This window comes from Cololabis saira, chromosome 18, assembly GCF_033807715.1.
Source record: "Cololabis saira isolate AMF1-May2022 chromosome 18, fColSai1.1, whole genome shotgun sequence".
In the NCBI taxonomy this organism is placed as follows: domain Eukaryota; kingdom Metazoa; phylum Chordata; class Actinopteri; order Beloniformes; family Belonidae; genus Cololabis; species Cololabis saira.
Window position 1 is genome coordinate 20,924,972 of NC_084604.1, and position 14,234 is coordinate 20,939,205.

General features: G+C 41.4%; 1 protein-coding gene across 1 annotated transcript; it reads left to right on the forward strand.

Moving 5' to 3' along the window:
* The first annotated feature begins 2,660 nt into the window (after nt 1-2,660).
* On the forward strand, nt 2,661-14,222 carry si:dkey-12h9.6 (macoilin-1). The gene is made up of 11 exons (XM_061746426.1): nt 2,661-2,839; nt 4,422-4,563; nt 4,731-4,857; nt 5,465-5,588; nt 5,907-6,085; nt 7,350-7,818; nt 7,907-8,065; nt 8,894-9,064; nt 9,994-10,120; nt 10,895-11,069; nt 11,950-14,222. The coding sequence occupies exons 1-11, from the start codon at nt 2,763-2,765 to the stop codon at nt 12,138-12,140; spliced, it is 1,941 nt and encodes a 646-aa protein (XP_061602410.1). The 5' UTR covers nt 2,661-2,762; the 3' UTR covers nt 12,141-14,222.
* Nucleotides 14,223-14,234: the final 12 nt, after the last annotated feature.

Genomic DNA, 14,234 nt, shown 5'->3' on the forward strand with positions numbered 1-14,234 from the left:
GCTGATTCTCATCCCTGCCGCGTCGCACTCGGCCGCAAACCGCCCCAGCACATGCTGAAGGTCCCGGTCCGATGAAGCCAACAGGACAACGTCATCCGCAAAAAGCAGAGACGAACTCCTGTGGTTCCCAAACCGGATCCCCTCCGGCCCCTGGCTGCGCCTAGAAATCCTGTCCATAAAAATTATGAACAGGCCGGTGACAAAGGGCAGCCCTGCCGGAGTCCAACATGCACTGGGAACAAGTCTGACCTACTGCCAGCAATGTGAATCAAACTCCTGCTCCGATCATACAGAGACCGGACAGCCCTTAATAGAGGGCCCCGGACTCCATACTCACTAACCCCCCACAGAATGGCACGAGGGACATGGTCAAATGCCTTCTCCAGATCCACAAAACACATGTAGACTGGTTGGGCAAATTCCCATGAACCCTCGAGCACCCTGCGGAGGGTATAGAGCTGGTCCAGTGTTCCGCGACCGGGACGAAAACCGCATTGTTCCTCCTGAATCCGAGGTTCAACTATCGGCCGTATTCTCCTCTCCAGTACCTTGGCGTAGACTTTCCCGGGGAGGCTGAGAAGTGTGATCCCCCTGTAGTTGGAACACACTCTCCGGTCCCCCTTTTTAAACAGAGGGACCACCACGGTTTGCCACTCCAACGGTACTGTCCCCTTCCTCCATGCGATGTCGCAGAGGCGTGTCAACCAAGACAGCCCTACGACATCCAGAGACTTGAGGTACTCAGGGCGAATCTCATCCACCCCCGGTGCCCTGCCACTGAGGAGCTTACGAACTACCTCAGTGACCTTGGCTTGGGTGATGGATGAGCACGCCCCAGAGTCCCCACTCTCTGCTTCCTCAGTGGAAGGCATGTCAGTCGGGTTGAGGAGATCCTAGAAGTATTCCTTCCACCGTCCGACGATGTCCCCAGTCGAGGTCAGCAGCTCCCCACCCACACCGTAAACGGTGCCGGCAGAGTACTGCTTCCCCCTTCTGAGGCGCCGAACGAGAATTTCCTCGAGGCCGACCGAAAGTCTTCCTCCATGGCCTCCCCGAACTCCTCCCAGACCCGGGTTTTTGCCTCCAGGACCGCCCGAGCCGCGGCTCGCTTGGCCTGCCGGTACCTATCTACTGTGTCAGGAGTCCCACAGGCCACATTGCCCTATAGGACTCCTTCTTCAGTCTGACGGCATCCTGTACTTCCGGTGTCCACCACTGGGTTCTAGGATTGCCGCCACGACAGGCACTGGAGACCTTGCGACCACAACTTCGAGCCGCCGCGTCGACAATGGAGGCAGAGAACATGGTCCACTCGGACTCAATATCCCCCGCCCCCCCCCCCCCCGGGATCTGAGAGAAGCTATCCCGGAGGTGGGAGTTGAAGATGTCCCCGACAGAGGGCTCAGCCAGACGTTCCCAACAGACCCTCACAATCCGTTTGGGTCTGCTCGGTCTGTCCAACCTCCTCCTCCGCCAGCGCATCCAACTCACCACCAGGTGGTGATCAGTTGACAGCTCAGCCCCTGTCTTCACCCGAGTGTCCAAGACATGCGGCCGAAGGTCAGATGAAACGACAACAAAGTCGATCATTGACCTCCGGCCTAGGGTGTCCTGGTGCCACGTGCACTGATGGACACCCTTATGCTTGAACATGGTGTTCGTTATGGACAAACTGTGACTAGCACAGAAGTCCAACAACAAAACACCGCTCGGGTTCAGATCGGGGAGGCCGTTCCTCCCAATCACGCCTCTCCAGGTATCACTGTCATTGCCCACGTGAGCGTTGAAGTCCCCCAGTAGAACAATAACAACTCATTTCATTGTCTATTATGAAATATTTTGATTAGTGTAGTTTTAAAGGAGCCGTCTGTAAGAAATGGCCTAAACTGGTACTGCAGTCACTTTCAAAATACTGTTGAGCGGCGTGTACCCTCCCCCACCTCCCCCCGACCAGAGGTTGCCAGGTAGGCTGCAGAATGCAGCAGGAATGTAGGCTGCCATGGCTGCGATAAATAATTAGAGCCGAGCTGGCAACCCGGATGCCGAAACATTACTGACTTGGTGATTGGGAGATAGGTGGAGGGTGGAGCTTCAGGCCAAAACAAAAAATGACAACATAAACATCAGTTGAGGGCTGCAACTCCTCTTTTTAAACTGGAATATCCTGGCTTGAGTGCTGTTGTCAGTGACATAAGTATTTGAAATGAACATGATTTTTAAATGTCTGTTGACATATCGGGGTCATTTTATGATTTGTTTTATTATTGCTCTTACATACAGCTCCTTTAAGTTTATCAAGTATCTTAAGATTGTTTTTTTCGGTATATACATTTTATACATTCTGATTATTTTGTTTTTGTTTTAACCTGTTTGAATAAATACATAAATGAAATGAAAATGAAAAGATAAGGATAATAAAAGCACGCCAGTAATGAATGCATGTTTATTTCTGTATTTATTACAGGGCTTCTTGTTATTTCCGTAGTGTTTCTATTCATTCACATTAAATGAGTGTACATGAACAGGCCTACAGCGCTCCCTCCGTGTACATGTGTTGATGGTGTTGATCTGCTCCCCTCCTGCGATAAACACTTGTAGGTGCAGCCAGCACTGAGCATGCGCAGAGCCGTCGCTCATCATCACAGGTTGGACTCAGCATCCTCGTCAGGGAGGATTTATTTTTGCCCTCCTTTTTTCAACCGCCGCTGCTGCTGCTGCTGCGGTGTCACAAGAAACAGCACGGAGGAAGTAGAAGCCATAAGATGAAGAAACGCTATGTGGACGCGAACAGGCTTCGGAAAATGAAAAAACTGAAAATCACGGAGAGGCTGTCTGAGAGGTAGCGGAGCCGCCAGGCGGCCGCTTTTGTTGTGGTGTCCGTCTTTGTGTGGATCTCAGTCGTCGTCATCCCTCTCACCTGTTTGCCCCTGGTCCTTTCACTCCATCCTCACCTCGCATCTGAAACCAGCCGCCGTGGGGAGAAATGCAGTCCCAGTAAAGACTGAATTATGGTTCTGCGTTAAATCCTGGTGTAACGCTGACCCATAAACCAGCCTTTAGTTGAGCCTACATTGTTTACAGAAAGGCAGAAACCTGCAAGTTGACGTCGGCCTGCTTTTCCTTCATTTTCCTCACTTTCCTGACACCGTCTCCTGTTTACATCAGCGTGACTGTATGTGCAGATAAAAACATGTACTGTTCTGGATAATATTGATGACTGTATTCTCTCCAAAATATCGAAAACAGATTTGAAAAGCATCCCCATATACAAGAAGAGTAAAAGCAAGACAAACAAAAAAAGACCTACTTTTTCATGTTGCATTTTTGTCATAAAACATATATTGTTATGCTTTTTATTATGCAGCTTTGAACTCTAATTCGTTTCAAAGTGATCTTGAAATTTACAAAAACAGTTTAATGTAAAATTATTTCTCTTTTTGTTCAAAATAATATGCATGGTTGACTGCTTTGTTTGAAATCCTCATGATAGTAAAGACTGTAATGGAAATACTATAAGATTGATTTGAAACCGAAATAATTCAAGATGCTCTGGGGATTCCCTTTTATCATTTTATCTCACTAGATATAAAAAAAAAATTTTCTTATGACTTGACCACTATATTAACCAAAATTCCTCCAGTCATATTAAAGGGCATGCTTGAGCTTTCATGAGCAATGTCAGATGTGATGGTCCCCTTTTGTCTGTTCTCATTGTTGAACATTTGCATGATTGTAAACTATATTAGAAAAAGCATCTACCACATGTAATGTAAGGGGAAAAAAGTCTTTGTGTATAAGGAATGTTCAAGGTCCAGATTAAAAGTGTATGAGCCATTTCAGATGACATTAAGATCCTTCTGAAATCCCTGCAATACATTTATTGGAATAAGTCGAATTTTAGATTTAATACTTTGAACCAATTTCATGTTTTGCACATATATATTTGAAATACAGTATATTTGTACTGGTAAAATTATGAGACAGATTTGAACTCGCACAAGGATGCTCTGGTGCTCCCCCTCTCCTCCAGATGAAATATTGCCATGGTTACCAAACAAAGGGGTGATGTGATGGCAGCCTATGTATGAGCAGAACAAAGGAGGAAACCACAGCTTCTGTTTGGCTTGTGGATGCTTAAAAAATGAACAAGGGGACAGTCATTGTTCTTTGTTACCTCTTCTAAAATAAAAGAATGGACTGTATTTTAAGGTGCAGCTGCTTTGTTATAGATTCAGCACCGTCTATCTGATTTCTTGCATCGGAATGTTTGTGTTTCAAAATCAGAGGTAGGGTTAATGGTATCTGAAACACCATTATTAAATACAAATCAGAACTTTTAGAATTAGTCCAACATTAACTTGTGCACTTGGTCATGTTTGTGTTTAATAACAATGATTACAATGCTTTACTTTTCTTTTCAGTGCGTACACCTTCCTGAAGTTTATGGTGATGTGGACGCTGGTGCTGCTGGCAGATTTCCTCCTTGAATTCAGGCTGGAGTACTTGTGGCCATGCTGGCTGTTCTTTGGGAGTGTGTACACCACTTTCCACTGCCATGGGCTGGTGAGGACTCCCGCTGTGTGATTTTATATTCCGTGCAGTGGCCTTGATGATGAAAGCCAAGCCAGTGCTGTGCAGTTACAAAACACTTCATGGCCTTACTTGTGTTTAAAAGCAAATAATTTTATGCATTTGATAAACTCACTTTCAATTTGTTTCTTTGTCTGCAGGTTATTTGTGTTGTTTTTGTTTGTGCTGCCTTCACACTGGATATCTTTTGTTTAATTTTTGTTCCTTTGCACTGGCTATTTTTTGTGGCGAGCACCTACGTTTTATTCAATTATATATGGCATACAGGTGAGTATGTGTTTATTTGTGATAAATGTGCCAAACACTGTTCTTCTCCTGCTAATATTCTTTAAATGTAATGGATATGTTGGTAGTTTAAATAGACACCAGTTATTGATGGTTAAACAAATATATAATGATCAGCAAATAATTCATATCCTATATTTAATTTAAAAGGCAAAAGATAGAATCCCAAATGAAGCTGAGGATTCTTTTCCCTATTTTTTTTCTCCTTTTGAAGCAGTCCAAAATGTGCACTAATGACAAGTCGAGTAGTTTATTTTTCCTCCAGCCCAAAGGACAAAGAGTCTTTGATTTTGGAAAGAAATACAAATTTTAAGACATCACAACAAAGGACAGTTGTTCACTTGGCCTCAGTTCATCTTCAATGAGCTCAGGTCCAAAGAAAGCAGCAACGTTTGTGTTTTTCTTTGTATCATTGAGCCTCAATTTAAATTTGTGAATGTAAAAACAAAGGTTTTTCTAAGTGTAACAGTTTTCACAACAGAATTGTAATGTATAACTTTGTTTCAAAATTTAAACAGTGTTCCACGTTCTTTTAGAAATTAGGTTGTAAATGGCGTTCCTTCATTCAAAGGATTCTTTTTCTCCTCAGAGAAGGGTATCTGTATATCGACAGTGTCCCTCTGGATTCTGCTTGTGTACACGGAGGCTTCGCTGCGACTCAAAGATCTTAATACCTCTCATCCCAACCTATCTCATCTTTTTGCTGCACACTGGTGGGTTTATTTTATTTATTTATTTATTTATTTATTTATTTATTTATTTATTTATTTATTTATTTATTATTTTCTAGTCAAAATTAGCAGTGCTGGCTAACGTATCATGCATCCACCATTACTGAAAACGATGGATTGTCAGTTTTTCCAACTTTTTGAATTGTGCCACAGCCACTTGTGATATGCTTGTAATCAGAAGCATTTAGACCTATCATTAGATGAATAGTTCAGATTCTGGCATTTTCAGTGATTAATCTGGTTGTTTCTGGCTTAAGAAACTTAAAGTGTATTCTATTTGTTTTTCCTTTTTACTTGCAGTATTGGATATCCTGTAGTTTATCTGGGGTTTGATGCCACCTGCTACTTCACCAACATTTTTAAGCTGCGCATTCAAAAAGCCGTTCAAACTGAGAATGACTTCCACATGCACCTTCTTCAGCACTCGCTCCCGCCAGGTTTGCAGGTTTACTCCAAGACCGGCACAGATGGCAGCAGCAGTAAGTCCATGCACCTGCACCAGCCATTCAGCTGCACTTCCAACCACTATTCTTACTGTACATCCTGCAAGTTTTTTGCTTTTCATTTAAATACCTTTATTCAGATTCAGACAACTTTATTAGCACTTTAATGACAACTAAGAGACTTAGAGTTATATGGTTTGCTTTTAGAAAAGAAAGAGTAACCTAGTGCCCCTTTTGCACTAGGACTTACTCGGCCCGACTCGGCTCGTCACGCCTCTACCCGTTTTGTCCCCGTTTGTTTTTCCACAGCCAGGGGAGAAGTGGGGGGGTTGGGGTGAAGCTACTGTGACGTACTCGATTGCGCAACCGCTTTGTTCATGTCGGCGCTGATCAGAAATCAGCTGGAGCCGCGAGCGGCTGAGAGTAAAACAGCCCGTCTACATCCCTTTTTTAATTCTCTCCTCAGCCACCAGGTTTATGAACATCTGCACCTCAGAGTTGGAGCTGAGGCGGGACTAGTGGAAAAGGGCCATTAATATATGTATTTGTGGCCTCCAGGCAGAAATCGCCTTGAAAATGTCCAAATTTGTTCCAGAAGGGCTGAATGGGAAAGTGTATATGCGGACTTCTTGCAGATTTTACTCTGCCAGCTGCTAAGTAAAAAGTCTGTAAAATTAGCAAGTGTACCCAAAAGCGAATATAGCAGCGAAAAGTTCCATCAAGGAGCTGTCAACATTCCAACATCAAGTAGCCTCATGCACCATTTTCTGCACACGCTGAACAAAACACTGTGATTGCTGTGATTGCCTCTTAAATTGTGTCTGCTGCAGATGCCTCGCTGAAGTATTTCCGGGTTGAGAATGTAGCTCTCACTGAGAAGTGCATGTGTGAACAGCAACTGGAGGCTAGACTGTCCATACAGTCCCTAAACGACTCTCTGGTTCTGTGTAATTAACCATCTATGTGTTAGCATCACTTCCTATTGTGTATGCTTAGTATCTCAGTCTTGACTCTAGAGACACAGGAGTCATTATGCAAATGTTTTCAAAGTCTATAAAGTGCTGATTGTGGTAACTTTCATGTGTAAAGTCTGTAGAGCCTTTTGATTCCACAGAGATTGATTTATGGGAAAAAGCGCATCATCATCAATCACTTTTTCAATCACAATTTTTTCTGTTGTGGCAAAAACTTCTGAACATAAATGCTAGAAACTGAAGTCCGTACCAAAGAGAAAAATACTTTAATTGTTTAAATGATGTTAAATGATGGAATGTATTATCATTTCTTTCTGTTTTTGTAGACTCCAAATGGAAGCTCAAGCCTGAGTCGGGTCAGTACCAGTGTCAGAACGGTGCCGTGGTGGCCCATGACGACACGCACACTCTGGAATGCCTCCAGATCCGTAGCGAGGAGAGAGCAGCAGAGAAGGCATCACAAGAAGTGAGGTCAGCAGAATCCAACCGGCGGCCAGTATCTTCCAAACCTGGAGTGGTTGAGTCCAAAGACCAGCTTCACAGCGGGGCTGGACGAGCAGAATCATCTACCAGCCCAGACAGTCTACCTCAGGAGGAGCAAGGAAGTAAAGCCACACGGGTGACAAAGAGCTCCTCACCAAAAGCCCGCAGAGGCAGCCCAAACACACCTTCACCACCTACAGGAAGGACTGAGAAGAAACAGAAGTCCAGTTTGAAAACAGCCAGTCCCAACAGGGATCCAGGGGACAAGAGTGCCACAGTGGCTCAGAACTTTCACAGTGAACAGATAAGCAAGTAAGACACATTTCATTTCAACTTAACATAGATAGATTTAGTGTGACATGGTTAAATTGGTGCTCAAAAGTCCTTTTTCAACTGTCAGGCTGGAGGCAGAGCTGCGGAGGCTGAAGGGCGAGCTGCAGACAAGTAGGCAGAGTGAACAGGAGCTGCGAAGTCACATATGCAACTTAACCAACAGCGAAAGGAGCCTGAGACCTGAGGTGTCCCTTCTCAGACAGTCCAACATGCTCCTGCAGAGCAAGTGAGTGAAGCACCAAACCCAGTGAAGGAGCGGAGACTCTAGATCTGTGTGTGGGCTGCTTTGCACATTACATCATATATAAACACCAAAGAGGATCCAGAAACGCTGTTTAATTGTATTATTCATGCAAACACAGTTGTGGGATGATGATTATTGGACGGATTTCTAATCTACTTTCAGATCAGAGCACAAATCCATATCACTCGTGTGACCTTTTTAAGAGATTATAGAAGCAGAAAACAAATGCTGATGTTTTGTTAAAGAAAACAATCTTGATCAATTACTAAAATGTTATCAAATCAATTAAATTACTAGGAGATAATTCAGCCTACTGCTTATATTCTCTGTCCATCAGTCACAAACCCATAAACACACTTTTTTTTTCTCAAACATTTAACCATGTTATCAGCCAGGGTATTAAATTTCATGTCTTAACTCAGCACAAATTGGAAAACCAGACATCAGCTCAGCTATTTTATACCTTTTACCCAAGTAAACAGTCTATTTCCTTGTCACATTTGCTGTTTGTGTGGCTTCAGTAAAAACATTTTAATACTCTAATCTCATATATAACTGGAAAAATTTGCACTGGCTCATGTAGTCACAGAGATATTCCTTTCACAATTATGGCATAAAAGCAGAACCACCAGCCAGAAGCTTCGAATTATGTGTGAGATGAACATCTTACTCAGTTTTGATCAGCTCCCGCCAGCTTTGATAAGACATACTCCATTTTTTAAAGGAGCTGTTCACCAATGACTTAGTCTGAAACAGTACTTGTGGTCCTTTTTGACATCATAAAAAGGAAATGTAATGTCTTTACTGCAGGATTCTGTGCTTGACTAAAACCAAGCAGAGGGACAAGCAGACCAGCGTGATGCTGGAGAAAAAGACCAGAGCAGAGGCAGAGGCCAGACTCACTGCTGAGAAACAGTTGGCTGAGCTTCAGGCTCAGAAACTGGAGGAGTCGGCAAACACAGCACGGAGTCTGACAAACAGGTAAAACCCTCCTTGCAGACCTTTAGTGGTCCAAAAGTAGCTCTGCACCTTAAAAGTAACCCTGTATCTTCATCTATGTCTTAATATCTTAGCTAAGAGTGTACAGTCTCACATGACTAAGTAGTCTGAATGATACTATTAGAAGAAGAGATCTACATCGTTATGATGTCTATGCACTTACATTAAGCTGGAACCAACAGCTGATGGGTTCAGCTCTCCAGGTGCACACACAGTCTGACATTCAGCAGTCCAAGTAGTGAAGTTAAAGCTAAACTGTGATGTTAACTCTGGTATGACATCATGTTTGTGTGTATGTGGACTGTGCACTGATACCTACAGTACTATGTCAAGATTTCTTTTTTCTTTTTGTCCGGTGCTAAATCTTGACACAGTTATGGAAACAGCTTGTAGACAAATCAAAAGCACACCTCAACCAGATTATTTCTTTTTTGTAAATCTGTTTTCTACTCTTTTTGGTTATCATTCTCCTAACGCAGAGCACCATTCATCACCTGCTGCTGAGTTGGCAACAAAGATAACAGCAGAAGAAACAATGTGACTGTTAATTTATCACTCGTAGTAATACTGGTTTGGACGGTAATCTTTTGTCTTGAAAAGTCCAAATATGAAGCTTATGTCCAAATTCAACAATAAATTGTAGTTTACGTTTCAGCTTTTGTAAGCAGATACATCTTCGAGCCATGCATTAAAAAACAGGTTTCAAAGGCATATTAGTCCTTTCTTTGACTGTACAAATGGACAACATAAAAAAATATCCCTTTCATGCAGACTTCATCTTTTTGTTGCCTGTTATTGCTTATTTTTGTATTTATTCTAGATTTTTTTTTTAAATGCTAATGAAATTTCATGTTTAATGAAGGTCCCCTCCTATCCCTCAAAACTGTTATTTTCTCCATCTCCTACATCAGGCAGGAACACTGTGAAACCCAAATGTTAAGGAAAAGAGTTAAAGATCTAGAGACAGAGTACAAACAACTACAGCTGGAGTATCAAGTGAAAGAGAGTCGTGTGGTAGAGCTAGAGAGAGATGTTGAGGTATCTTTTCACTCTATTTGGGAATGAACTTGTGAGTTTTTAAGTGTCTGTGAGTCTCAAGTGGTCCAGTATTTCATCATCCTGAGTTTGGTCATGATCTACCCTTTTTTTTTCTTCTTCTTCTTGTTTCTGTTGTTTTGGGTTTTTTTGTTTGGTGAAGTTTATTAGAAAACTGAATCGCACTCATTGGGGACATTCAGTATTTTGGGTTTATTTTGGCCTGCAGTCAGCATATTGCACCGTGTCATCACATTGGTATTAGTGTTGTTGTGCGGTGGTTTTTGTCCTACATTAGATATGTGTGCGTTGTTGTACTGTGGTATTTGATCTCATTTTAGTGACATGCTTTCCATGATGCATGAAAAAAAACAGTATTTTCATAAAAACTTTGCACTGCTTTAAAAAAGGTCCTTGGGTCGAGGCCATCTTTCACAAAATACCATAAAATGTTAAAAGGGCAGTTTTAACACTGCAGTAACCCTCTTTCTGAGTATCTGAGCATTGATATTAATGTTTTTGTGAATGGCCGACCAGTCCATCATCCGTATGTGACAACTGTTTTCTCTCTGCTGTGCATTGGTTCCCTGAGCAAATAAACTGAACACTGTACTCATGAAGGCAGAAGTATCTGAACTTCTGATGGAAAAAAAAAACTGAAAAAAAAATACACTTGGGAAACCAAAGCACCGAGTCCCTCAGGTGGCCACAGCAGGAAGCTTTGATGTTTTGTGCTTATTCTTACTGCTGACATCTTTTTTTTTTTTTTGGTCACAGGGTTTGGGAAAGTACCACTGTGTGGAGAAAGAGACAGACATGCTGCTGTCCACTCTGTCAGCCATGCAGGAGAAAGCGCAACATCTGGAGTACAACCTGAGCGCTGAGACTCGCATCAAGCTGGACCTCTTCTCTGCTCTGGGAGACGCCCGCAGACAGCTGGAAATCGCTCAAGGTTCATTATGCTTCTGAAATATGCAAACTAACTGTTTTGTATGAAAATCCCCTTTAAATTCTTGTTACTTTAGAATCCTGCAGTTAGTAACTTTTCCCATTTTGTTATGCTTTCAAATAATTACTTTGACTATTCAAAAAGATGGCATTAAGTTAGAGTCAATTACTGTAACAAACAGAAGACCAAGGAGGCAAGTGGTCAGGTTTTTGTGAGAATTGGAATCCAGCAGCACCACAGTGTGGTCATGGGTGTTGTAGCACGGGCTGCTCAGATGTTTTTGATACCGGTTCCTGAGTGAATTGAAAATTGGATAACACTCAAAAATCTAAAATTTGCAATTACAAAAATAAACAATCAACACCTTGTATTTTGTATTGCAAATATAAAATATAAATATACAAAGTCACAGCATAATGTTTTGCCAAAATACCCTTTTGGGACACTTATTTTGTTCTGATTATGGTGAGAAAACCTGCTCTCTTTTTCACCCACCACAAGAATTTTGATGCAAGCCGACAGTTTAAATGCATCTATAGGTTTTCTGACCTTTCAGATTAATTTAATGACTTCTTTATTTATTTTAATTTTTTCAAGTAACTAGGGCAAAATCACATAAACCTATATATATATATATATATATATATATATATATATATATACACACACAGTGGCCAACAATGCATACAAAATTATTTTTATTTAATTTTTTTTTCATTTGATCAGTTTACATTTTTTTTTTTTTTTTAATACCACTGTGTCACTAAAAAACTAGAAAAACCCCTCAGATAAATCATGAGGGGTTTAATTTTTGGTGGCTGGATATGACCATGACTAAAGTCCTCTGTCACCATCCTCACATATCCTGTGCCTTGTTTGACAGATAAAGTGAAGAAGCAGGACAGGGAGATCCGTGAGATGAAGCAGAAAATTGCGGAGGTGATGGCAGTGAGCCCTGGCATGTCCTACGTCGCTCCTCGGCCCCAGATGCCTCAGTATCTCACCAAGTTACTCAACTCTGAGCGCTACCTGGTGAATCCACGAGCACTGATGTATCAGTGTCTGAAGAAATGAAAGGACACCATGGAGCTTTAATGGATCTTCATCCCTCCTTGTCAGGACCAGAGGAGTTTATTACAGAGCTAAACGACACAGTGAACCCACCTGCTTCCAGTCACAAGTGGAAACGCTGTGAGGCTCCACAAGTCAAATGCCTTCTGCACTGTTGGTGCTACCTTGATATTGTTTTTGATATTTTGACTTTCCTCCCGCGTCAAAGCTCTAAGGGTTTCACTCTAAAGCGAGGTATCTATTATGCGAAGCTACTTTTGGCAGAATTGTAACCCATGATCATTAAACACAAAGTCAGGATACAGCAGAGAGAAGCACAACATCATTGCTTGTTCATATCCTGGATATTCATGGCGCGATGGTCTGATGATGTGGATGATTCTACTCAAGTGAAATAGGGATGGGATGGGCGATGGGAAGAATTGAGATATACCGAGAGTATATTCCTCCCATCTGTGGAAAAAGGAAAAAATGACCAATGTCTACACCTGTCATTTGGTGTAACCAGAAAGTTCCCCGCTGCAGCTGTTCAGTATTTGATGATCAGTATAAACAGTTTGAATCCAGGCATGCAAGTGAAACTTAGCATTTAACATTATATATGCGCTTTATAGAGTTATGCTTGCAAGACTGTAAAAGTGTATTTAAACAATTTCAGAGTTATCTGCTACATCATTGATTGGCTAAATCCCTTTCTAATCTAATCTCAGTGAGAAATTGGTATGTTTTCATATCTTCATTTTAGTTTCTTGCATTAAAACATACACACGCACAAAAAAAAAAAGAGCAAACGTGTCACCATCGACATCCATCTTTTGGTCAAACACTCCAGTGTGCTGTAAGAGTGAGACAGCATGTTGGATTTCAGGACAACAAAACTGAAGCAGCTATTCAAAGTTCAGCCATAATTAATTGATTTGTACACCTCTCGTAATCTGATGTAAACGTAGTATTTGAGATTTCAAACTGCAGCAGATTTGGGTGTTTCAGTATGACTATGACAAGATAAAAAATAATCTACTTAATATTCAAAGGTGAAATCAGTTAATTAAGTTCATGACTTTTCAGTGATGTTTGGATATGGAACGTCTGTACTGATAAATGTAACTGTCAAAACTATTTTTCGAGGCGAGCGTGCAGCAAGATGTTCTTGTCTGCCTGTCTTGTTTGTAAATACATAATTATTTGGATTATGCTGAAATTCAGAATAAGGTTTGTGGTTTCAACTATTTTTTTTTTTTAATTTTAAGATGCTCTGTGTTTTGGAACAAAACCCTTCAGAGTTGAAATATTGTGAGTTGACAAATGTCTGCTTCTGCACATCTGTCTAGGAGATCAGTTAATTGGTGAACTGTTGTCATGGTAACCTGATAAAATGATGAGGTGCAGTAAAAAAGGGATCTGCAACACTGTTTTCGACTGACATTTTAAGCAGCTTTTCAACAGAAACGTGAAGAATTGAACCAACGGTTGCCGCTTCGTCTTTAAGTTAAATAACGAGGACTTGGTTTGAACCGAACACGAATCAAGGGTTTAATTACTGTGCCTATATGAATTACTTTCAAACAGGGAAGTAAAACACTATTTAACGTGAAAGAGTACTGTGTTTGAATTGAAGTGCTATGTACTGTTTTGTAGTTTTCGTTTCCTCTTTTCTTTTCTCACGTTGTACAGAATTGAAAATACCCAAACAGCTGAAAAACACTCATGAATGGGACGTGGCCATTTTGGTAGCTTTTTATTTACAGCGTGTTTTTAGGGTGTTTTATATGAAAGCTATTTTTTAGTCTTGCTGTACTTCTATTCAACTGCTGTAATTTTGTACGGCATCGTGTTTGTCAGCATGAATTGTGTTTTATTCAACTGGTGTTTGAGCACACATTGTGACTTCATGTACAAGAATATACTTGTACAAGGGCTATCATTTCTAAATCATTTTGAACAAACAAAACTTAATTCAAACAGTGATCTTCTGAGGTTTAAGACTCCTGATACACTAGGATATTTTCTATGAATTATTTCAACTATTGAATTTGTCTGATTTGTGTCTGTGCACACATTATTTCTCTTAACAGCGTTCCACAATGTAATTTCTGA

Bases quoted from the DNA above. Each gene is read 5' to 3' on its own strand.
- si:dkey-12h9.6 (XM_061746426.1), top strand. From the start codon at position 2,763: ATGAAGAAACGCTATGTGGACGCGAACAGGCTTCGGAAAATGAAAAAA. The intron at 2,840-4,421 runs GTAGCGGAGCCG...TTTTCTTTTCAG, and splicing joins ACGGAGAGGCTGTCTGAGAG to TGCGTACACCTTCCTGAAGT. The intron at 7,819-7,906 runs GTAAGACACATT...TTCAACTGTCAG, and splicing joins CACAGTGAACAGATAAGCAA to GCTGGAGGCAGAGCTGCGGA.